The sequence below is a fragment of the Agelaius tricolor genome, unplaced genomic scaffold, assembly GCF_023055355.1.
Source record: "Agelaius tricolor isolate 1412-34295 unplaced genomic scaffold, bAgeTri1.0.p SCAF_4, whole genome shotgun sequence".
Classification (NCBI taxonomy): domain Eukaryota; kingdom Metazoa; phylum Chordata; class Aves; order Passeriformes; family Icteridae; genus Agelaius; species Agelaius tricolor.
Window position 1 is genome coordinate 21,146,047 of NW_027269264.1, and position 25,574 is coordinate 21,171,620.

General features: G+C 37.3%; 1 protein-coding gene across 3 annotated transcripts in view; it reads left to right on the forward strand.

Moving 5' to 3' along the window:
- AGTPBP1 (ATP/GTP binding carboxypeptidase 1) overlaps positions 1-25,574 on the forward strand; it is a 66,156-nt gene that overhangs the window by 36,357 nt on the left and 4,225 nt on the right. Inside the window, exons 21-27 of one of the 3 annotated variants that reach the window (XR_011678885.1) lie at positions 2,046-2,199; positions 2,971-3,151; positions 4,515-4,644; positions 5,001-5,132; positions 6,783-6,959; positions 10,581-10,722; positions 12,143-12,280. Coding sequence is in view for 2 of the 3 variants with exons in the window: in XM_071424838.1 (XP_071280939.1) it covers positions 2,046-2,199; positions 2,971-3,151; positions 4,515-4,644; positions 5,001-5,132; positions 6,783-6,959; positions 12,143-12,303 (935 nt within the window). In the remaining variant the exon portion in view is untranslated. Of the gene's footprint in view, positions 1-2,045; positions 2,200-2,970; positions 3,152-4,514; positions 4,645-5,000; positions 5,133-6,782; positions 6,960-10,580; positions 10,723-12,142; positions 12,304-25,574 lie in introns of those variants that run through there. The other 2 variants (XM_071424838.1, XM_071424839.1) reach the window with 2 other exon arrangements.

The following is a 25,574-nucleotide window of genomic DNA, read 5'->3' on the forward strand; positions in this document are numbered from 1 at the left end:
ATTTGATCAAATATTTGTATTAAATGACTTATATCCTGCTGTTCTACGTATACTTTTTGATAACTAAAGCTGCTGTAACTAAGATAATTAGAGATCTTTTTAGATTTATGAATTGCCTAAATAAGTCTTCTGAGCCTTTTAATACTAAGCAAAATTCGTTTGGCTAGAATGTCTCTTGTTTTCCTCTGTTACAGCAATAAAAGTAAAGCAGAGGATTCAGTGGGCAGTATATAGCAGCTTTAAATGCAGCTTTTCACTTTTCACTTTTAAACTATGCCAGCTTTTGAAAGAGGTACCTGTTAAGAGCTGTTATAAGCAACTGCTGCTTCCAGCAGCTCCTGGTCCTGGAGGTTCCTCCTGCCCAGCTGGTGGAGGCCAACCAAGGTACCTGGGGTCTCTGTCCCAGGCTGATGGACATGGCTCCTGCTTTCCTGTTTGCTTATATATTCACTAGCAAGTCTGAGTATGTATCCCAGGGAGAGAAAGAGACTTATGCACACATACTTGTGCATGCCTACTCCTACTGGGCAGGGCTGGCTGCACGGACTGGCACAGACAAGGCACACTCCTGTGTAACACTACAGTGACTTGCACAGCAGGTACAGACACCCCATCCTCCTCTGCAGTTGGTGTGGATTGCTGTTCACTAGAAAAAGTACAAGCTGTCCTACACTCTAGAATTAGAAATATGTTTGTGGAGCGCTGGCATGGCCCATCTGTGCCATAGCTCTGCCTCAGTCCCAGGTCTCTCTTACCTGCTGTGCAGGCCTCCAGTTTGCAGTCTAGCCCAGCCTGATGCTCACTAGCAGACAGATGCTTGCACTTGCACACTCATCTCAGAGGCATTCTGCACTTGTGGCCCTGCCCAGATGCCAGCATGGACTGTTGCCTGCTAGATACCCCTCCCTTGACTGGGGCCCATACTGTCTGGGTAGTTTACCTTGAAGTTTACTAGCAAGTTTCACATATGCCGCCACACACCCCGGCTACAGGAAAAATGTTCGTGCTTCCCCCCCACCCAATCCCTAGCAACTGTTACCAGGCACGTGGTCATGTAACCCATGTTCATGCTTCAGGTGTTGTCACTGAGAAACTCAACCCTTCTTGTCCCACCAGATGTGTTTTGATGGACACACTGTCCTTGCCTCAGTGGTTGGATACCAACACCTTTACCCATTGCAGTCACTGGCAGTGAGACATTCCCTTGCTTCTTTACTGACACCACTGAGTGAAGAGTGCTTACAGCTCTAGCTGCTGGAGTCTGCTTTGATTCCAGCAGTAGCTGGGACCTGGGACACACAGTCTGTGGTACCCACAGAGATGCTCCCAAGAGGCTGGCTTCTCCAGCTACTGCTGGTGAGACCCTTGTGCATTCCAGCTGTTGACCCCAAATTGACTTAACACCTGTCCTTTTAGTTGCACTAGTCCACATAGCACTTGGATGCACAGGGTAGAGAGTAAGGCTGCGCAGAGATGGCTAAGGGCAGTCTGTAGGAATCAGGTGCTTGAATTTTGTATAGTACCACACCTCCCTCTTGAATGTCCCAACTTACCCCATTCTGCTTGTTTATCAGGCAACTCTCTCCAAGTCTTTGTCTGTAGGTTCTTAATGACCTGTTCAAAGAGAGACTGGTGACTTTGGTCTTTGCTATGGTTTCCATTACATCTCAGCTCTCTGCTCCCATGTATTGATTCTTCCTTTATTTATGACCTCTTTTTGCAGTGAAAAGGTCCCTGATCAGATAACCTTAATGGAGCAGAGGTTCTTACCTTCCATATACCCTTATAGTACCATCTGCGTACGATAATTTACCCTCTTTTCCTTCCTCTTTCTCAAAGCAGTTGGAAAACCAGACTCTGTAAAGAGAACTATTCAATCAGTCAGAGATGCAGAAAATGGTATTTCATGGTCAAAATTATCCTGGAAATTTGTATATTGTTTAGAACATCTAAAAGAAAGATCTGTTAAATAGTACCTTTGAAATGCGCTGTCATATGTGACTGCAAAGAATTTGAAGTATTTTTTCATTATTTTTGGTACGAAGATGCATCTTAGGAAGCTGGAATCTATGCACAACCCTCAACAGATATATTTTCGGCATGATGTTCTCTGTAAGACCCTGGCTGGCAACAACTGTCCATTAGTCACTATTACAGCCATGCCAGAGTCCAATTACTATGAACATATCTATCAGTTCAGTAAGTATAACTCTTCTTTCTTATCAACTGAAAATAATAAAATAAAACTAGGTATTTGTAGAAAAAAAATTAGTCTTAACCACTATGCAGTGTAAAAATAGCAATCTAAAATAAGGTTAATACATTTCGTAAAGCTGAGAGGCATCAGCATTCAGGATTTGTTTTGTATTTAATAATACTTATTTGTGGTAGTGAAATAAAGATGTAAATATCTGTAAGAGTAAGAGTATATATAGTGTATATATATGTAAGAGTATATGTGTAGAGTATATATGTATTTTAAATTTTTGCTGCTAGATTTGTAAATTCCATTTTGCAGACAGCACTTCTTGGAAAAGAATACTGGACAAGTAACTTTTTTCTTAAAATGCTGAGGTTTTTAGCTTGTCAAAAAAATCTTTCATAAAGCTAATATCTAGCTGTTGTGATTTGAAGTGAGCTTTTGCCATTTCCTGATTTAGTTGTCCACCTCAGTATTTTTCTTGGCTATTGGGAAAAAAGTAATGAAAGTTGAATCATAACTGCCAGCTCAAATCAGTTGTGTAATTGTCAGATCAAATTTAAAGCTCCATTGTGTAGTTTTGTAATTAGCAGTCCTTTCAAAAATGTTGTGGCAAGCTCTATCAATAATACTCATACCCAGTAACACTCAACTTACAAATGTTTTTTGTGTTGTTATAAATACAGTGGGCTATTGGCTCTTTTTCTAACCAGCGAATTGTTTACTTAGCTTAAATCATATTTTGCAATTTCTGTGGATATCTCTTTTAGGGAATCGTCCTTATATATTCCTGTCTGCTCGTGTGCATCCTGGAGAGACTAATGCAAGCTGGGTTATGAAGGGAACACTGGAATACCTTATGAGCAATAGTCCGAATGCACAGTCTTTACGGGAATCTTATATTTTCAAAATTATTCCCATGCTCAATCCAGATGGTGTCATCAATGGAAAGTAAGCATATATTTAATTACAAATATTTAACCTGTACTTTAACTCTTTACATCAATATTTAAAAATAAATAATCTAAGCTGATCCTGCAAAAGTGCAAATGCAATATGTAATGTGATAAAAAAGCAACAGACACTTGCAATATTGCTAGGATTTTTGGCTTCTTAAAAGGCAGTTACATTCCTTGACAAATTTCAATTTTACAAAAATATTTCCAGTTGTTCATGGCTGATAATCATTCCTATGCAATTTGACATTAAATTTTTATTGTCTCTCTGTCTTGGATTTCTGTAGGAGTTTTATATGAGATCACACCTGCATTTAGAAAAAGCTAAACAAGTTCATGGTGCACATAAATAAAGGAAGTGCCTTATATTTAAGAAAGTCTTTTACATAATTTTTTTTAAAAGCTGGGAAGTTAATAGGTGTGCAAGAGAGAGGGTAATAGATTATCCTGGTTTGATTGAAGTTATTAATAGTAGTTATTTCAACACTTTTCTCAATAAATTTAAGGGGTATTTCAGAACTTGTTGAAACTGCTATGAGTAAACATTGAGCAGTTTACATTTACTTGGTTGCAGGGAATTCTTGTGAAATGGAAATTTTGCTATGGTGAAATTACAGTTTCCATTCATCTACTATAGGTAGTATTTTAAAAGGTTTTGTGAACAAAATAATAAAAGTAAAACTAATTATAGATTTCAGTAGAATCTTGTCTTTATATATGTGAAAGAATGTATATATTAGAATACTTGTAATTAAATAATTCAGGATACAGGGACAATTAAGAAGGCTGTCCCAGCAGACACAGTCTAAAGGCAAATGTAGTGAAGATGACTGCATGATCATGAAATACTGCAAGTTTAAAAGTTCTTGCTGATAGCTGACTGAATACAGAGATGATCTTTTTGTTTCCTGGGTTGTTTCAGGTTTTTTTGTCCTTGTTTTTCTCACAGCTCCTTGTCTCCTAACAACTTCACATTTCAAGTATTAGATTTCTAGTTGACATTAGTCTCTAAATTACTGAAGACACCAAATTGTAAAGATACCATATGTATGAAATTACTGATTTTGAACTAGAATTCAGATAGAATTGTAAGCTTTCAGTTTCAACAGCAAATAAGTAATTACATTTGGCTTCACCTAAGAGGCTACTTCTAATTTATTTTTAGAGTTTCTGTAACATAGCTTAAAACACCCCAACATTTCTATTATTTGGCATGTTAGAAAATTGAAGTTTATTTCTTGCCAGACTCCTTCCAAAGAAGCAGTGTTGATGAGGAAAACTTGAGGTGGGGGGGGAGGCTTATTTAAAAGTATGATAATACAGACTACATCATGCGTTTTTCCACCCCCCCACAATAGCCACCGTTGCTCTTTAAGTGGAGAAGATTTAAACAGACAGTGGCAAAATCCAAATCCAGATCTGCATCCCACTATTTACCATGCTAAAGGGTTGCTGCAATATCTGGCTGCTATAAAACGTTTGCCTTTGGTAAGTATGTGTGTGTAAGCAATTCTGAATTTTTTTAACTTTGTCTATGTAGCTAGTCTATAAATTAAACATTTTGATATGGTCTTGTAAACCATGTCACACTTAAATTTGACTTGGAGAACTGGTCTTCTGCAAACCTGTAGATGTAAATCTGTTACATTGCTAGGCTAGAAGGTTAAACCTTCCTTAGATGAATCACTTACTTTTTGTCTTAATGAGAGTTAATTATATAAGGGATTGTGTTGCCTAATTCTTTGGAACATTCTACAGTACTAATAAAAATTGTCTTTCTATTACTTTCTTAAAATTTTGATTCCATATGCCTTGAGTTTATTTTGCCAAATTATTTATTATAGGTCTACTGTGATTATCATGGTCATTCTCGTAAAAAGAATGTATTTATGTATGGCTGCAGCATCAAAGAAACAATGTGGCATACAAATGTTAATGCTGCCTCTTGTGACCTGATGGAAGACCCTGCTTACAGGGTGAGTTTAACCTTTTTTGTACCTTTTATTTGGCATGGGTTTGGAACATCCTTTTCAAATAGTATCCTGATCCTATCCTATGCAAATAATGACTCTGTAGCATAAGCAGAGTTATTTAAAATCACCTCTTTTTACTTTGTGAGTGTTCTTCAAAGTACACTTCATGAAGCTTTAAATATTATACATAGAGTGCTTTATTTTTTTGTTTCTTTACACCAATATTTACCTTTCTTTGTGTTTAATATTACTTTTATAGAAAATAGATGGAAAATTTGCTTCTGTGCATTTATAATTGCTAGATTAAAAAACAAGTTATTGAGGCATGGCAAAAAATATTCTAGCAACAAGGCAAAAAAACTGGATTATTCTGAGAGATACTTATTTTTGTATATGGAAATATGCAAGATACCTTTTTATTTATTCCTTTATATAAAGATGTGTAGTTAAGACATGTGCCCCTAATTAGGTATATATAATAAACTTGCACAAACACATCCTCTGCATTGTATAAGCTTTCAAAAAGGCAAAAAATTTAGAGAATTATGTGGTTCTTGGAGTGTTACCTATTTCTTCTGTGTGTCTCCCTCCATTGCTGCCTCATGGGAACTGCAAACCTGTGTTACCTATAGGTCTGCAGGCTCTGGGTTTTTTTAAAGATTCAGAGTTAAACTTCAAAAGCATGTGAATGCATGTTAAAACACTTGTTATGCATCCTTGAGTATAGACGCTTTCTGGTTATTTTTTTCTCTTTAAATCTCCCTCACCAAAAAAAAAATCTATGGCTTCTTGATTTTCTTGTGTGATTTCCTGGATGTTGAGCCAGATGCCAATCATATATGCTACTCTAACACATGTATGTGGGGTTTTGTCACTTCAGTGTGCACTACTGTAGTGCACAAAAGACAGTAGTCAATAAGGGCTGTTGGAAAAAGCATTTCATTTTCAAAAAGGTGGACTAAAACATTTGGGCAAGCTTGCACTAATGGGTTATGTATTACTACTGAAATAATAAATTTGAAGCAGTCATGTGTTTTGTCTTAACTGACACAAATAAAACCTGGAAAGAACAGTCATTTACCAATAGTCAAATATGTATATTTGTGTGACCTTTTCACTGAAACTGTCATGTAAACGGAACTGAACTTTGATTCACATGCTTGAAGTGAAATGTGCACCTAGTGCTTTGCTAATACGAATGAATTTTATGTGTTAATAAAATACTGCTTTTGTTAGGTCTGTAAATGGGATTTCTGAAACAATCTGCAGTTGAATTAAATACTTAATGTGGAGTATGTGGTACACTTAATTTGAGCAAACTTAGCTTGGTGAGTTAGGAGGGATGGTGATTAGCTGGAGAATTCTGTATTTAATGTATCCTGTATCCTGATCCTTATTCACATGACTAACAATTTTAGTGACTGAACCTGAAAAAAGGGATTTTAAAAAATAGGAAAAGGCCTGAAGACACTATTACTTGAACACATTGAGTTTTGAAAACTCAAGATGGAGAACCGTTGCTTTCTTATTTTTTTAATGCAAACTGCACCAAGTTTTCTGGTAATGGTTTGTGATTACATGGTCCCTTTTCACCTCCATCCATATGGGAAATAAAAGAATCACTGTTTTTTTTTTCAAATTGCTGTCCTGCAGGCACTCCCCAAGATCCTGAGTCACACTGCCCCCGCATTCTGCATGGGCAGCTGTAGCTTTGTAGTGGAAAAGTCCAAGGAATCTACAGCACGAGTTGTTGTCTGGAGAGAGATAGGAGTACAAAGGAGCTACACAATGGAAAGCACATTATGTGGATGTGACCAGGGCAAGTATAAAGTAAGAGGATATATCAGTTAATATTTCTTACTTTTTAATTTCTTCCCTTTGCATTGGTATCTTCTTCTGTAACCCTGCTTGCTCAATTCTTGCTTGCTTTAGGCTTTTGAAACCTTTCAAGTTCTGGGTAGGCTAATGTTAGGATGAAATGATACAATTTTCAGCTTTGTAGGTTTCATAGCAGTTATGCTTATGGGCTGTTTTAACAAGATTATTATTAATCATTGCTTGTAGCACATGTGTATGCATGCAGTTAAAAAAAAACAGACTATTCTGCCCAACAGATTATTAGGATTGGTTAGTAGTATATGCCAATACTATAATAAAAATTTCCTTTACATATGGCAATTTCACATTTCACCATGGCAGATCATGGTTCTTCAACGGATATTTAGCAGTGTCCCTTACAGAATTTTCCCATATAGCTGGAAAACAGGCTTACAGATCAAAACACTTTCATACAGGCTTACTAGCCTTACAAATGACACATCATCTCTGAACTCACATAGTTGTGTGGCTTCTTGATGTAAAATTTGTTTTAATTTTCTCTCCTTGAAAAGTGTTAACAGGGCTGCATACCTGAAAACAAAAGGTGACTCTGTTGGTAGTGTCTCACTACAAGACACCATGCATGGAAGGAGTGGATTTCCTCTGCTTGAAAGTTGAGTTTAGGCATGCTAATCAAGAAAATGACCACAAGCCTCAAATAAGGTGCTTGACAGAAAGAGGATCAGAAGGCTAAGTGGGACAGAAACAAAAAAACGAGTTGAACAAGATATATTTAGTATGTTAATGTATGCTCCAACATCTGTGCTTATATCCCTGTAGAGTAGGAAGGCAGATGTTTTGTTGAGAATTTCAGTAGGGCTGTGAGCGCTACTTTTTGTCAGTTAACAACAGATGCATTCCTGCTGTTTTCAGAATATTCCTCAGATGATAAAGCTCATTACAGACCTTTAAAAAAAGATAACTCACCCACCCAATTTGCTTATTTTGAAATTTTGAAAATATTCTTAGACATGGACCTGCATGGCTTTAGCAGTGTTGCTACAGGAAGTACTTAAGAAAAGTGAATTGAAGATGCTTTGTGGACAAACTTTCAAGATGCTTAAACCTCCAAAGCTATTCATCAGTAAGGAAAGAAAAAATGGCTGAATTTTGTGGAAGAATCATTTACTCAAGAGAAGAGCATTCTTTTATGTCATATAAACTTACTGATGAGACTAAATTACTCTTCTGCCATTCATTTTATGGAGTAAAGCAATTTGTAAGCTCTTAGTCATGCTCTGAATATACTGAATATACAGGAAGATTCTTAATTTTTTCTTCACTATGATAATGCTCAGACTTATTAAGAAAATATATCTGAAAAGTCAAGGTGACTGGACTTATCAAAGAGCTGCATTTCTCCAGTAAGAAGATGAAAAGGCTTAAGCCCAAGGTTTTTGTGGGGGCTTTTGTTGTGTTGTTTGGTTTTTTTTAGGTTTATTTGAGATTTATTTTGTGGAAGGAGTAGGGCCAGTAAGTCTGTCAATATGCTTACAGTATAAATTAGATTACATATGTCAAAATATGTTATTTCAAAACAGAGAGAAGTTGAACTATAGAAATTCCCTTCCCTCCTACTTCCTATCCTAAAGGACATGAGAGAGTTCAGATCTGAGGGATGGAAACATAAAGGTCTGAAACGCTTTGCAGTCTTATTCTGGTTTGGCATCCTTGCTGAATTTTGTTCAAAGCATGAAAAGGATTACTTAACAATTTGGTTCTTTGTGGAAGAAATACTGAGTCTTTGCCAAGATGAACACAATTTTTCTTTTTATTCTAATTTATTTTATTTGGACAATGATGAATCTAGACTATTTCCAGCCAGGAAGGTGTTGGGCTGAAGTTAGCTAGTCTTACGTCTATTTAGGATCTCTGGTGTTAGAGTTGGCTCTGGAAGTAAATTTTTTTGAGCTGATCATGTGGAATCTTTGTAGTCTGTTGACAGTAAGTGCTGCAAATATAGGTCAGTCATCTGTGATTCAGGATATGGAAAAACAAACTTTCAGGTGAAAGAATTCTCCAGGATCTACTATGGAGCATAATTTAGATGCCAAACAAAAGAACAATGTCTTCAATGATTCAAGCCACTTTGCTGATTGAAGATTAATACATTTGAAAGTATTGCTTGACTTTTAAGTTAAGTGAAAAGATTTTGTTATCTGGCAATCTTACAAAGCTCATAAAGAGAAGACTTCAGGAGATAAGGATTTGGTTAACAAATTTCTCAGTAACTAAGATTTTTCAGTCTTTAGAATTTGAGTTCTCAGAAATTATTATGTCTTTGTAACCTCTGCTGAATAAGAAATCAGAAGATCTACATGATATTTTACTGACCAATTGACTTATACAAATCTTTATATGTCTGTTTTCCTTTTATTAAGTAGGTATTATAGGAATATTCTTCTCCATTGAGGTCATAGTCTGCAGTGCCTTTGTTTTTTATCTTTGCTTTCAAGTGGCAAAATTTAATCACTGAGATACTCTATTGATATGAAGGTACCTTCATGACATGCTTAGTAAGGAAGACTTCAACCCTCCATCTAAAATTTTACTGTCTAGAAGAAAGATAGTTGTATAAGATTTAGAGAAAAAAGAAATTGAATTTAGTTTAAAAAAAAGAAGCTATGATGCAGTGGCTTGAGCTTAAAAGCAATGCCTGTAGCGCATGAGTAGCTTAGCTTCAGTTAAAGGTACTAGAACAACAGTTGAAGATCATTAGAAGATAAAGAAAACAGTGCAATCAAGGCTTCAGTGAAAATGAAGTTGACCTCAGGTCCCTTAGTAAGGACAACTGATGGTGGTCATGGTGACTTCCTGAACCAGACTTTGGATCTTGTTTCTGGGAAATGAAGAGGTTTGGCTGATGGAAGAATCAATTAGGAAATTTGGTATTTGGCATTTGTGTGATATTACATTCTCCCTTATGATTAAAAGAAATGGAAGAAGCAAAGCAAGATTTGGCATGAGGCTTTTACCATAATTGTGTAGACCCTTCAGTGTAATAAGTTCAAAATTTTTCCTTCTGGTGTTGCCCAGTTATCCACCTCCAATCTGCTCCATTTAGGTTTCTCTTTAGTTACATCCTCTTTCTGCTGTGCTAAAAATAGCAGCCACAGAACATGCACACGCTATTTATCTTTATAACAATTGTCTTTGCACTTTTCTTCATGCTGTACTCTTGTCCTTTTTCAACTTAGAGACACTCTGTTAGACATACCTTGTCTATAAGGAACCTGCCAACTAATGATAAATTCTTCAGCAACAAATGCAGTCAATAACTGGAAAAGTTTCTGAACCATCAAGTTGTGCACATTAGTAACCTGTGTAACAGTGAGATTACTGTTACCTTTCCCCTTCCTCTTCTACATACTTTGTTGCCTCTTGACCTTAATGTTATTTTAATCTCTTTGGGGCAGGGACTGTGTCTTCCTGTGATTAGCGTAGTGGAGCCCCAGCTATGATTGGGGTCTTCGAAAGTTAATGATGTGCAAACAAATACAAAACAAAGCCAAAAAATTGGTCTCTGTGGATAAGGTACTGCACTGAGTGAGGAGAACTGATTTCTGTTCCCAGCGGGGTCAGTGACATGCTGTGAGACACTGTGCAAATCGCTTCAACCCTCTCTGCCTCCATTTCTCCATCAGTACAGTGAGGATAATTCTTCCTTTATTAATAAGTGCTTTGAAACCTACAGCACAAAAGCATTATAAAAGAGGTAAGTAGTATTACTATTAAGAATAATACTCAACTATTCAACTCTTGTTCACTGCTAACAGGTTTCAGTACCATTTGGCCGGAGGATGGCACTGTTCAGAATCATGGATATAGATTTATCTTCTTGTTACTAAAAAGCACCTTGTTTATGAGCACTATCAAGGCAAAAAAAAACTCAGAAGAAAAATCAAACTTTTCTTCTATTAAGTATTTTCAAAACAGCACATGGAGAATGTATGGGCTGTACCATTTCTGGAGCAACATACTTTCTTTTAAACCTTGCATTTTAAAATGCAGTGTCAGTGTGGCAACATATACAAAGCTTGTGTGTTTTTTCCCTGGCTTTTGGTAAAAAGATTCCTGCTTCATTCTTTTTGCTTCTTTCATACTTGATGACTTAGCTTACCACCAATTCCTGGCTCCTCTGTTTCCCTTTTGTATTGTCAAAGCTTCTTTTTAACTATTCTGTATGTTAAGGGGTTGAGAAGATCCAAGCTAAAGTCTTTTTAGATTCTCCAGAGATACAGAAATTGCAAAGGGGGAAATTGAGTGGAGTTCTGCCACTGAATTTGTTAGTGTATATACAGTTAGTACTAGCCAATTACATAACTCTTGAGGCTCAGTCTAGATTACACTCCTTTTATAAAGTAGTTGAGGTCAGAAGTTATGTCCCTATATGCTGCACTTCTGGCTAAATTAAAAATGTAGAATTACCTGATGGGAGGATTTATTAGATGTGTAAACTTGGAGAGCATTACATAAATTCTACCTTCTAAATAGTCTTTGCAGAGGAAAATGCCTGGCTATGTAATTCAAATTAGAAAAGAGCTATAGCTTTTGAGAACTTGCTTGTTAGTTTTAATTACTAAATACGTGAATAAATGCTTTCAGAATTAATGCATGTAGCCTCTAACTTATAGGTGGGAAAGAGACATCTGTCTCATGGAGTAACTGCTGCCTTAGGTACTCTTACCTATGTGTCAAAACATAGCAATGAATTTGATCACAGCTATGATATTAATTTTCTCCTTTTTAAAATTCTGTTTGATGAAATTTATATTGAGGAATCTTGTATTTCAAATTCTTATTTTAAAATAATTTATACTTATGAACCTAGACATTATCTCTGCCTCTTTTCCAGTACTACTGGGAAAAGATTTGTTAATTTTGGGGTGCTAGAAGTGTAGACTAGGAAGCTCCCAAAAAGGTCTGTTCAGCCTTGAAGGAATCATGTAGGTGTTCCTGAGTCTTCTCTGATACTCTAAGTGTTTATTCTACAAATTTGATTTGTTCTGTCTTTAAAAGCAAGAGAATATATTAAATAAAGTAAGAAAACATTAACCTAAAGAGCTATTCTGCAGTATGTGTGTGTCAATCTGCCTGTACCTATTTTGTATTTTTAAATCTTATTTTCAAATTAGGGATTGCAGATAGGTACAAGAGAACTGGAGGAGATGGGAGCAAAGTTCTGTGTTGGCTTGCTGCGTTTAAAAAGAATGTCCTCACCTTTGGAATACAACCTGCCTTCTAATCTGTTGGATATTGAAAATGAGCTAATTGAGTCAAGCTGTAAAGTGACAAGGTAGTACACTTTTATTATATTCTTTTTTCTTTTGGGAAAAAAAATGCTGTTTCTCAAGTGGTGTAAAGATTCTTTCAACCATGTTCTTCCACTTACCAAAAACAATGCGGATGTGTTGTGACGTTACTGTAACAATAATCTGAATATGTTGGAGACCTATTGTGTTAATTCAGTTGCTTCAATGTTTGAAAGAAAACAATACAGACAATTAGACTATATTTCACATTTGCAGATGGGATAAACACTAGCAATTTTAATGTCATTTGGTAGTTATTGCAGGCCATAAAATTCAGTAGTAGATCTTAGGTCTCAATTGTCTCTTTCAAAGTGGGTTTGTTTTTGTTTGTTTTTTTTTTTTGTTTTGTTTTGTTTTTTGATTTGCTGTGGTATTAAAAATGTGTTTAAACAGACCTAAAGTATGTGAAGTAAAGCAGTAAGAACTGTAAGTATTTTTTCCTAACTTTATTTTTCTTATTTCTCCTCTGGTGGAGACATATAATGAGACTTGAAGAATTTAAAATACATGAAATAGTTTGGGTCACTAAAGAAATTTGTATGCTCAGTAACCAGGTTACTAAGTTGCCGGTTCTTAAAGCTGTAGATAGGCTAGAAAATGTATGCATATGTTGCATTTTGCCATTCATGTAATTCATCACTGAAGTATCCCCATGTACATGGTAAATAAGGATGGACAGCCAATAAGTGATTTTGAATGTACAAACATATTTTTCTGAAAATGTTGTTGACAGCCTAATAAAGCTGAATTCCAGACTTGGAAAAAAAAATCATTGGAAAGGAGTAAGATTTACATGATATATTATTTCTATGAATTGTTTTCTGTAGCTCCAGTTTACCTAAGGCAATGGAGTGGAAATTTGGGGAAAAATGAAATTTGTTACTGCTTTTGGACAGCTGAAACAAGGAAGTATTTGACAGTAAGACTTATATTGGATGTAAGATTAATAAGCAATTTGTAGAACATGGGAACCTACCAGAGCTATGGGAGGGCATCTGTGACACCCTATGACAGGGAAATAATGTTTGTTTTCCTCATTCAGACCCATCTGTGTTCCTGGAATGTTGAGTATTGACAGAAATTGGAGCTTGTTCATGCTTACCATTTACAGATAATAATGAAAAGCGAAGCATAAGCTAAAAGGTGGTAAAAACAATAGGAGTAACAATAGGAGGATGTGCTAGGAAAGTGGTTAAAAGTGTATGAATAGTAGGGGCGATATGCTGGCTCCAGGGATAGTTGCATCTCCGCAGTATCATTTGCTTACTAGCTGAATGTCAGATGTTTGTAGTGACTAAAATTTTACTGTCAAAACAAGTTTCATGCTGGGTTAAAGCTGAGTTAGTGATTCCTGGAAAAGATAGTGTCAGAAAGTGGGTTTGGGGTAATCAAAGAACTTCTGTAAGTGTGTAAGTAGTAAAAGAAATTTTAGGGGAAATATGGTCCTACAGATAAATGGGACAGGAGCCCTGGTGACACAGGACATGTGAAAGGCTGAGGTACTGACTTCATCTTAGTGTTTACTAGAAAGATGAGCTCTTGGTGTGCCAAGGACCCAGACACTGGGGAAGGATTGGAGCAAGGAAGGCCTGCCTGTGGTGGGAGAGGAATGGGTTGGAGAATACCTAAGCAAGCTATTCTTACCTAGGTCCAGAGATCCTCATAAGATGCACCCACAAGTACTAAGGGAGTTCACTGATGTCACTGTGAAGCCACTCAGTAATTTTTGAAGGATCATAGTGATTGGGACAGGTGTTTTCGAAGGAAATCAGATGTCCTGTCTTCAGGAAGAACAAGGAGGAGCATCCAGGGAATTACAGGCTGGTTAGTCTCACTGTGATCCCTGATAAGGTGATCAAACAACTAATCCTGGAAAGTATTTGTGGCTATTTGAAGAGGGGGTGTTCATGAGTAGTCAGCATGGGATCCTTCCCCTTTCCTCAGCACTGGCAAGGCCTGCACACCTGGAGGACTGTGTTGTTCAGTACAGGAGTGTCATGGACCTTCCAGAGATAGTCCAGTGAGGAGCTCCTAAGATGTTGAAGGGTCTGATGTTCCTCTCACAGGGGAGGAACAAGGGAGATGGAGAGAGAGGACTGTGAGTCCTCTCTCACAGAGAGGGAGATGGGAGAGCAAGGACTGTGAGTCTGGAGTAGAAGAGGCTCAAAAGACCTGCAGTATCAATGTATACAAATACCTGAAGGGAGGTTGTAAAGAAGGTAGAGCCAGGCTCTTTCCAGTGGTATCTGCTGACAGGCTAAGAGAACAAACTATAGAGGAAATTACATTAACCATTTAATACATAGAAAGGTGCCCTAGGTTTGGCCAGAACATGGTTAATTTTTTACCATAAACAGAAGGGGGCCTGGCCAGACCCTTCTGTTATTTGATACCATCTCATCCCTTGTCAGGGGCTGGAGTAAGAGACTCCCTCATTTCTTGTCAGGCTGGGGGGAGAAAAACTGTGGCAGGTGGGGGCACTGATATATATATATATATATATATATATATATATATATATATATATATACACACACATATGGTCATTGTAAGGATGCTCAAATAGTGGAACAAGCTTGCTGTGTAGGATAGTCTTATCCCAGGGGATATTTGAAAGCTGTCTTGATGTAATTCTCAGCAAACTGGGTGGCCCACTAGAGCAAGGACGTTGGGCAGAATGGCCTGCTGAGTTTTCTTCCATTAAAGAAAATCTTTTCCCCCTGCTTTGTGAAAAGGGGGAGAAACCTACAAGTCTTTTCTCAAAAGGTACTGAATGCTGGTGATCTGGGAACTTCAAATTTAAGTGCTAGTGTAGATAATTAGAATACAGGGTTCTAAAAATCACAAATTAGTTGCATTTGTCTCACTCAGAACTTAAACAGCCAAGATCCTGTTCCCTTGGCATTTCTGTCATATAGGCCATCCTGGTTCCATCCGAGACAAGTTTAATTTTTGCAGTACCTAGGAGGGATGTTATTCTATACCACCTCACATTGTTGTTAGGCACAGAGGGAAGGGACTCTCTTCAGGGAATAAGGGGTTCCTCACAGTGGAGAAAACATGGCAGATGGAGCAGTCTGGTATTCTGTGGATCATTTCTTTTCTTAGATTTTTTGTTATTAATATTGTTGCTGTTACCCTTCACTTTCTTATCCCATTGCTGTTTCCAGTGAATTGTTCTGATCTCAACCTTTTGTGATCTCTGTATTTTGTCCCTCCAGCTGTCAGGGAGGGGAAGTGGCACATGGTTTTATGGGAGTACTGAATTGGAGAATACTGTTCTTAGACCACAACATATGCTTTAATAATTTTTTTAATAGTAATTCTTCCATAAATACAGGCTGACTGTTGAGCATTTTCACTTGACAGCTATTGTGGATGGCATCTAAATGATAGCCTTTCAGCCAGCACATGTGTTTCTCGAGTTCCTCATGTGCAGCATGTTTAACTTGGAAATTGTGCCTACATGTTGCACCTATTTATCATACTTTTTTTTTTCAATTGCCACTACAATTAGTTAATAAGAATGTGATATTTTTCCCATTCATGTTATATCACTGTCAATTTTATTGGAACTAAAACTGCAGCATAAATGTGTCGCTTTGAAATACTAAATTTCAGTTACAGCATTTTGAATCAAGATGTGGTTGTAAGCAATTAATCCATGAGAGTGGCATTGAAAAACAGCTCCAGATTCCCATGTTACTTTATATTACTGGCTGCCTCAGGCATGGTATCTCAATTTTCTATTGCATCTTGGGTTTAAGTGAGCATCCTAGTTCACAGATAATGGCTATTGTCTGGAAAAAAGTTTTCTGGAAAAAACTAGCCATTATCTGTGAATTAGCCATTATCTGCTGGATTTCTGTTTGTTAATGTTACTTACAGAGGATTTTTCATATGAGAGCATCTGTTGAATTGAGGAAAGTCATATCATACACAAGTCACCCCCCCTTAGTACTTAGTATCTGCTAGGAAGCTAGAGACACATCAAAACCACTTTAGTATCAGAATGGAATAAAAAAGGGTGAGATGGCATGTTTGCTTTCTCTTTGATAGCAAACTTCACTAATGCTAGATGACAAGAGGAACAAATGTAAACGCATAGCTTGTTTTAATGTTATGAAATACAGCAAATCGTGGTATATTAATAGATGCACATAGTTTGAACTTCCTTTACCAGCTAAAATACTTCATTGATCCAGCTATCTCTAAAAAATTATTATGTGTGAAAACTAATTGCATGTGAAGTACAGCCATGCTGGGTACAGGGGAAAACTGCCTCTGACTTGGTTTACATTTCATTGCTGGGAAATGAGTGGCACAGGGACTGTTCTAGCCTGGATTTTCAGAAAGCACTGATAAAAGACTTAGTCCTACATAAACATAATGTTGTGGGCTACATATGAGCACAGGTAAAATGTAACATTAGGCTCATAATAAGCTTACTATTACTGAGACTATATGTGGAAATATTTATAATCCTGAACTGCGAAAAAAGGAACCAGTACTCCGGAACGTAAAAAAACCTAGCAGGTTCAGTTCCATCCAAAAGACTAGATCATGAAAATCACAAAAATAAATGTACTGCAAGATGAAATTTTAAATTGGAGAGAGATGATTAAATAACTTCATTCAATGTATTAAAACTGAATTTATACCTAGAATTTTTTTTATAAAATGGTTTCCCCTAACATGACCTTTGGGTGTTACACAGCTAACGATGGTGAAAGGGGATAACCAAGTGCTTCTGCACTAAAGAAATTAGGAGAGTGGGAAAAAATCAGATTCTGTGCATGTAAGAGTTAATATTTTTAATCTATATGGAACACTGACATAAGAAATGTTAAAGTTTATTGGAGGAATCTGTTAACAACTGTTTAAGTCCTGATGGCTCTATTTCTTAAAGTCATTAAATGTAAATCTAAGAACACTAAAACATAAACCAGAAAAATGCGCAGCATGAAGTGAGAAATAGGTATGCTGCTCTCAGTGTTCACCTAGCAATACTGTATAACTTGGTGATGATCTGTGATGGAAAAACTGAATGTCTGGATTCAAACTATTTAATTTAAAATATGGCATTAAGACTGAAATGAGTTGTGCATTTGTACCTGGGTTTCTGAGCAATCTGATGTCCCTGACCACAGCAGGGGAGTTGGAACTAGATGATTGTTAAGGTCCATTCCAACCCAAGCCATTCTATGATAAATAAGAAACTACAATTTTGTTCACAGGACCTCCAATATTAGCAATAAAAGTGCCATATATTATTCAAGTTTGCACATTATCTTCTTTTATTCTTTGCCAAAGGGATCAATACTGGCATAGGTGAAGTCAAGAGGTGGTCTCATTCTTTTGTTGCCAGAGGCTGAGAAGCAGAGTTCTGCTGTATACCTTAGGCCATATTTTAAAAAATCTTTTCAGCCAAGGTGTGCATTTATTGTTCACTGCAGTGGTAGAAATATACAAAGAACCTCTGTCAAGCAAAGTTTATAAAGCTTTTTTCTCTTCCTCTTCAGAGACAGTATGGGTCAGAATAAAGACAGTTTCTTGTTTTATATGTCCAAACTTCAAGTCTCACTTTTCTAGGACAACAAAGAACTGCTTATATTTTCTTTATGATTTGCTGCTTTTTACTTATGATTAGAGACAAATTAGAAGCTACTTACAGGAAAAGCAGGTAAAAAAGTTTGTCAATAGGAAGTATAAAACAGAGTATTTTTACACAGCTGTAGCATTCCTGTAGGGTTACAGTAGAGCAATTACTAGGATTGTAGTTACTTCCTTTATTTTTGGATATTATTCTAGTATTACTTTTGACCAAAGCACAGTTTTAATGTTTTCAAGACTAAGCAGGCAAGTTTAAACACAGAAGCCCTGATTTTATCTTTTGCAAATGATTTTGAGGGTTTTTCAAATTCTTTTTGGTTTTCCAGGTTGCAATTATAATGACCAAGTACATGTTAATATTTTAGAACATGTTGCCAGTATTTCATTACACATAGGCTGAATTTGCATGAGTTCATTTTGAACCATGTCTGAAACAAGAAAAATAAAGCAATAAGTAGATTTATTTCCCTCTGGCAGTGAACTTCAACCTTTTATGTGATGAATAAAACACTTAGTTTTTCTTTAATTATTTCCAACCCATTTGACAGTGTTTTCATCCCAGTTCCAAATGGAAAAGATTAGACTAAATGTAATACTGGTCTTGTATTGAGAATTGTAGTTGTTGTGCTGACAGGTTTGATAGGGTCTATATGCAATGAAAAAAAACATATGACCACATTCATAACTGTTATGACTTAGTAGACTTATGCTCTGCTCAAAAATTTGACCACTTTTTGGAAATTCTAGTTCACTTCAGTTATTCTTTTGAGGCTCATTGATGTGTTCTAGAACATGGTGTAGTTGTGTTTGTTAATTTTGATTTAATTATAGCAGAGAAGCAGACTGAGCTTTGGGATCCAGCATGTTTAGAAAATGGTAGAAAAAGCAGACAGCCAAAAGGAGCTGTGGGAAGGGGAAAACTTGATGAAAAAATCCATTTCCTGCACTTAATTTTCCACTTGAGAAAAAACATCAGACTAGTTAGGCAAGGAGTGAGTGGTATATGCAGTGGGAGTGTGTACAAAGTCTTACAAGGGATTTCTGTAGAGGCTGTTCAGATAAAATCTGGTTTTGTCCTATTTTTTCCCTCCCTCTTAATAACTCTTAAACTTTGCCCAGACATTTGGATATTCCTAATCTTCTTCACCTGGGACTAAAGGTTTTTTCCTTCTTACTCTCCTGCAGCGTTGAAGCTTTTCTTGGCCTTTCTTCCAGTACCTTAGGAGTACGGCTGTGTTGAAAAGAAGGCATCTTATACTGCAGCTTTTGTCCAGTCTGTCCCATTCTGAATGTTGGAAGAAAAAGCTATTAAAAATCAGATAGAGAATTCCACTTGTGGGCTTGGTAGCAGTGCCCATGCACCAGGCCTCTGCTCTGGCCTCAGTGAAAGTGATTGCTTTTAATTCTGTGTAGACTGTAGTATTCAGAGCACTGTTTTTCTTCTCTAGGGCAAAATGAGGAAACTAGTAATCAAGGGAAAAAACCCTGAACAAACAGAAAACCAGTAAGTGTGATGAACTGCTTATATGTTCTTCATACCATTCTTTAAAGTTTTCTTCTACTCTTGATGACCCAAATACTGCTACGGCCCACAGTAAATGATTGATGAATCCCAGCTGATTTGATTCAGTTTTGAATTTCATAAAATGTATTTCAGGGTGACAACACATTGAACATGTCGATGTTACTTGTGATTAAGCTGTGGAGTAAAATTTTGTAACTCTAAATGTGAAGATACCTAAAAAAAATAATTAAAGAGGATTTGTATGTCCAGCGTCTTATGGCTTGGAAAAGCATTGGATACATCCTGTTGAACCTTGGAAATTCCCTTGAGAAAATTTCCTTATTACTTACAAAAACTACATAGGTTAAGAGCAGCTGAAGTGGACTGCACTTGTAGTTACTTGTGTGATGTTGCCTCCTGCAGCAGGATTACTAATCTCCAGGAGAGAATATAGACACTAAAGAGAAATTAGAAGGGAAAGTATGAAGAAACAATTCCTTTGTGATACTTGTAACTGTCTTTCTCATTGAAGGTTTTTTTTTTCCGCCCATGACAAAGCAGTTTTAAAAGAAATCATTAGTACTTCAGAATTCCCTCTCCTTCCTTTCCCAACTCCCCAGGTAGCTGCAACTCTCCATACTTTGACAGGGAATATTTCTTAATTTTTTGTTCCAAAGTTGTAAAATGTATACACATCCCCTGGAGTATCAAAAAACTGCTGATCTCCATGGGGTTCAAATTGGTAATGGTTACGTCTACCTTGTGGATTAATTTTTCTGTAATTGAGTCTTGTGGATAATGAAAAATCCCAAGTATATCTTTTATGGGACAATAAACATATTATTTTGAAAAAAATATGTTTTGAGCATTAATGTAAATGAAAAACACATGGTGAGGTAATATAGTTTTAAAAAATAATAGAGTCATAACATGGCTTGGATGGGAAGGGACATTAAAGATCATCTAGTTCCAACCCCCCCGGCATGGACAAGGATGCAACCCACTAGATTAGATTTCTTGCAGCCCCATCCAACCTGGTCTTGAACACTTCCAGGGATGGGGCATCCACATGTTCTTTGGTCATCTGTTCCAGTGCCTCACCACCTTCACAGTAAATAATTTCTTCATAGTATCTAATCTAAATCTCTTCTCTTTTAGTTTATTAACATTACTTCTTGTCATATCCCTTTCTGACTGTGTAAAAAGTCATCCTTCCTCTGTCTTGTAAGTCCTGTTCAGGTAATGGAAAACCACAGTGAGGTATCACTGGAGCCTTCTGTTCTTAAGGCTGAAGAACTCTAGCTCTCTCAGCCTGTCTTTGTAGGAGAGATGCTCCAGCCCTCTGAGCAGCTTAGTGGCCTCCTCAAAACTCACTCCAAGAGGTCCATATCTTTCTTGTGCTGGGGACCTCAGAGCTGGATGCAGCACTCCTGTTGGGATCTCCCCAGAGCAGAGCAGAGCAGAGGGGCAGACTCCCCTCCCTTACTTTGCTGACCATGCTGCTTTCGATGCAGCTCAGGACATGGTTGGCTTTCTGGGCTGCAAGCTCACACCAGTGGCTCACGTCCAGCTTTTCATCCACGAGGCTTTGCAGGGCTGCTCTCAATGACTTCTTTTCCCAGTCTGTGCTTATGTCTGGGATTGCCGTGATCCAGTTACAGAACCTTGCACTTGAACTTGTTGGACTTCATGAGGTTCTCTTGGGCCCAGTTCTTAAGCTTGTCCATTTGGATGGCATCCTGTCCTTCTGTTGTGTCAACTGCACTGCTCACCTTTGTGTCATCTACGAACTTGCTGCAGGAGCACTTGATTTCACTGTCAGTGTCGTTGAGGAAGGTCTTACAGGGCACTGGTCCCATGATAGAGCCCTGAGAAATCCCACTTGTTATCAGCCCCCATGTGGACATGGAGCCTTTGACCAAAACTCTCTGGCTGCATCCATTCAGGCAATTCCTTGCCTATCAAACAGTCCACTCATCAAATCCATGTCTCTCAGATTTGGAGATAAGTGTCACGTGGGACACTGAAGACCTTAGAGAAGTGTAGGTTGGTGACGTATGCTGATCTTCCTGTGTTGACTGTTGTAGTCATCCCATCATAGAAGGCCATCAGATGGGTAAGGCATGATTTGCTCTTAGTCTCCAGTTGTGGAGAGAACACTGTGTTCCTGATCCCTTCAACGTCTTTCCAAGAGACATGAAATCCCTTTTGATATTTCACAATCTCATAGTTACAACCTTATTCAACCCTGCATGAAAGCATAGGAGTGGTTGATACTCCTCTGGTTTTACCAGTCTTGGTAACCTCTTTGCGACATGATGATAGTGGCCCTGATAGGCAGGAAATCTTGCTAGAGAGGCTGGAGGGTAAATGGCTGCTTCCCTGTGTCTCAGCGAGAATTCTCCAGTAATTGCCATGCTTCATGCACTTTTGGTGGCACTCATTCTTGTATGAATGGTTGATTGTACCAGTTTTGTAGCATTCTCCTCTTCTTGTTCTTCACTACATATTGTGGAGTTTTCTCCTCCGAACCTCATACTGTCGTATTTGTTATGTAGGGGTGATTTGGTAGCAAGGGGGAGACTCTTTCTTTTGCTCCCAGCAGAGATGAGGTCCAGTCTCCCTTGCCTTACAAATCAATCAAGCCTATCTCAGGGTTGGATGCTAATGTACCTTCTATTTCCAAGGTCTTCCAAGGCAGCAGCTGCCTCTCTGCCTGTGTCAGTGCATAATCCCATACCTCAGTCTCCTGCTTGGATTCCCAGATCATATGCTGCCTGATGAGCTTCTCACACAACATGGCAACCTGCAGAAGGCAGGTTATCCATCTGGGCACGGTTGCACCCATGACAACTACCTCTGCCTTCAGGGCCCAGGGGGTCTTTCAGATTATGGAGTTTCCTGCAGCTGAGGGTCCAGGTGGTTCTTTTAGTCTTCAGCAAGTCTATTTGGGTCTAGACATAAGGTGGCTGTGGTCTCTCTTGGTTTTAGTCTGACAGCTGTGATGTGTAGATGCCATTTTTGTTACAGAAGGAGACTGCTTCCTTTTCCTCCCCAGGGAGAATTAAGTGGCCTTTTCTGCATGCCCTTCCTGGAGAACTGCTGTGCCACATCCTGACCATGGCACCACGCCCTGGTCACTCGCACTTTCCGGGGCCATTTAAATCTGCTGGCAACACTCAGGCCATGTCAGCCTCACTCATGAGAGCTGATGGTTCCTGGTGGGTCTCTCAGCTCTTACTCATGTTTCTCTGACATTGGGGGCCCTGCCCTGCTTGTTCTAGTGCTCGGCCCCTGGCTGCCAGTGCTGTTGCTGATATCACTGCTGTGTGTCCCTGGCTGACCTTAATAATTAAAGTATGCTTTAATTAATAATTAAAATACATTTTAGAAAAACATTGTATTAATTCCTAAATTCAGTGTATTTAGTGGCAGATGATGAAGAAAATACTCTTTTAAATGAAAGAGATATTCTTGAAGTTCTTCATAAACTCGAAGACCATAGTATTATATCAGGTGTATTAATCAGGCATTCAGGAATTCATCTTTTTACCCATAAAATGTTAAGGTAAGATGTGCAGAACTTCAGAATTTCGTATAGTATTCTCTTTCAACAGCCATGACTTCAAAGAAAATACACAAATCGTGGCATCCTTTGCATTACAGTACTGTAGGTGTGGGATAAACAACCTCTGCTAACCTGAGCAAAATAATAGTTTCCTTTAAAAGAAAAAGCAGGAGGTATAGGAGTAGAGGAAGAAGGATTATTGAGCAAGTTAATTAAAAAGAGCCCAAGGGAAAAGTTAGGAAATTAAAACCCATAGAATCAGCATGACAGCAGCTAAAAATATATCGCTACAAGATATGCTGAGGGTGGGGAGCAGCAGGGAGGCAAATAAAGAATTTGATTAAACAGTAAGACATTTTTTCAGGTATTTGATTTCTATATTTCTTCTGATCCAGCCTCAGTAAAACAGTGGAATAATAATTACACTTCTCAGATTCATGCTAACCTTTAGAACAGAGATTAGTGAAAAGTTAAATATTCAAGGCTAACATTTGCTACATCAAAAGACAACATCTCATGAGAAAGCAAATATACAAGCAGTATGTGACACAGTTTGGATACAGTTTTATGAGGAATGAAAACTTAGAAAGGAAAGTGGAAAAAATAACCTTAGTAAATATTATAGTATTATTTGAGTAATGCAGAATTGAGAAGTTGTGGTGTGCTGCTCTGGATGGTATTAGAAAGCAAAGACTATTATGCAGTAGATTTCAGTGACAGTTTTTTATTTTAAAGTTTTATGTAGCTTTCTAAGTAACATCTGTTCTAATCTTTGATCTATTCTAATGGTACTTCTCTTGAATAGAGAAAATAACATGTAATGTTGACTTTTGCTTTATTAAATGTGAGATGTATCCCTCAGTTCTGGATGTACATGTGCCAGAGCAAATGTCTAAAATGTGTTAGAGCAGACAGGTTGGCTTTTAATGACTGCTCACAGTGCCTGAATTTTCACAAGTTAGGGGCATGCCTACAAGTTTACACATACATGAGTAGGTAAAATAAATGGATCCAACTATTAAAAAAAGTATATTGAATAAGTATACTTATGTGTTTTTCAAGACGATATAACATAGGACATATTATATGAAATGAGAAGACACTTTGAAGAGCTGAACTATGTGATTTCCTTGTGTGCCCAGTTCTGTGGTTTTTTTCCATAAGGTGGGCTTTGTTGGTTCCTTTCTCTTAACCGGATGAACTGTGTTAGTTTAGTATCTAAATAATGACATTAACTAAAAAAAGTGGATAGAATTTTTCAGAGCTTTACTGTTCTATGTACCTCACTAAGATGAATTTTTATAAGTGATTACTCTAATGCCTAAAACATCCCACTGTCACTGGTTGAATATTTCTCCTTGACATGGCTCATTGTAGTTTTCTGTCAGTGTTCAGAATTTTGACATAATATTGGGTCAACGTTGAGATTTAATGGCTCCATTTCCTATGAATTACACAGTTTATTCTGTGTGGATTTAACTGAGGTGTGGGTTCCTTGCATATGAAAATTAATTAACCTGTGTTAAGTGATGAGAAGCACAAATTGAAAAAAATCTGTGGACTTGTCAGAATGCGATACATCTGAAGTCCCTTTGATTGTTTCTTTAAATAAATGAAACATTTAAACTTTTTCTTTCCCCGACTTCTTCTTTCCTTAAAGGAATTGTTGGTGTGTAGTGACTTCCTAGGGCAGAAAGCATTACAGGATGAAAGAACAAAAAATTTATATTCCTTTGCTGGTTCTCCCACAGGTGCTTCATGCAAAACATGTATCCTTATTGTATGTTGGGTTCACCATATGTGAAATGATAGAGACTTCTTAGCAAAGATCCTGGTTATTTTCTTCACTCTTTGTCTCTCCTAAAATGGAAACAATTTTGTTACAAACACCCAGTTCATTAACCATCAGTGGGTTATTGCCCTAATTACAGCTTAAATAACTCATAAAGTATTTTGATTTGTGGAGCTTTCTGTTTCCCATAGCTAATAGACAGGTTTGTTTAGTGAACAATGATACAGATAGTTTTAAATGCAAATATTTTTTTCCCCCTAAGCTAGGGAACAGTTTTTCTCCCAGTATTTGAATTAACTGTCAACAGTACAAAATGCTACAATGTGGAATGTCATTGAGGTTATAGGTAGAGGAAGAATATAGTGAAATTGATTTATATTGAATAGAGATAGCATTTTAGATTTGAAGTGGTGCAGCTGAGCTCCTAAAAGGTCTTCAGAAAGAAGCAGTGATTAGTCCTTTTAATTATAAAGCCACAGACAAGCTAGGTTTTGTGTATCTTCAGAGAAAATTAATTAAAATTATTATGCAAATATTTCTACAAGTTCTTTATGATATTTCTCAATAAGAACATTCTCACTGTTTTGTATGAGTTATGTGTGATTTGATTATTAGGTAAAATGCATTACAAAACCTTTTTTGGCCTTAAAATTAATGTAAAAATGAAATATTTAGGAGAACTTAGCGCTTATAAGCAGATAGCTTTTTATCTCCCAAGTAAAAGCGGGTCTGGAAAGCACATTTCTGCCTCCTCCGTCATCCCTTTCTCTGTTCTAGG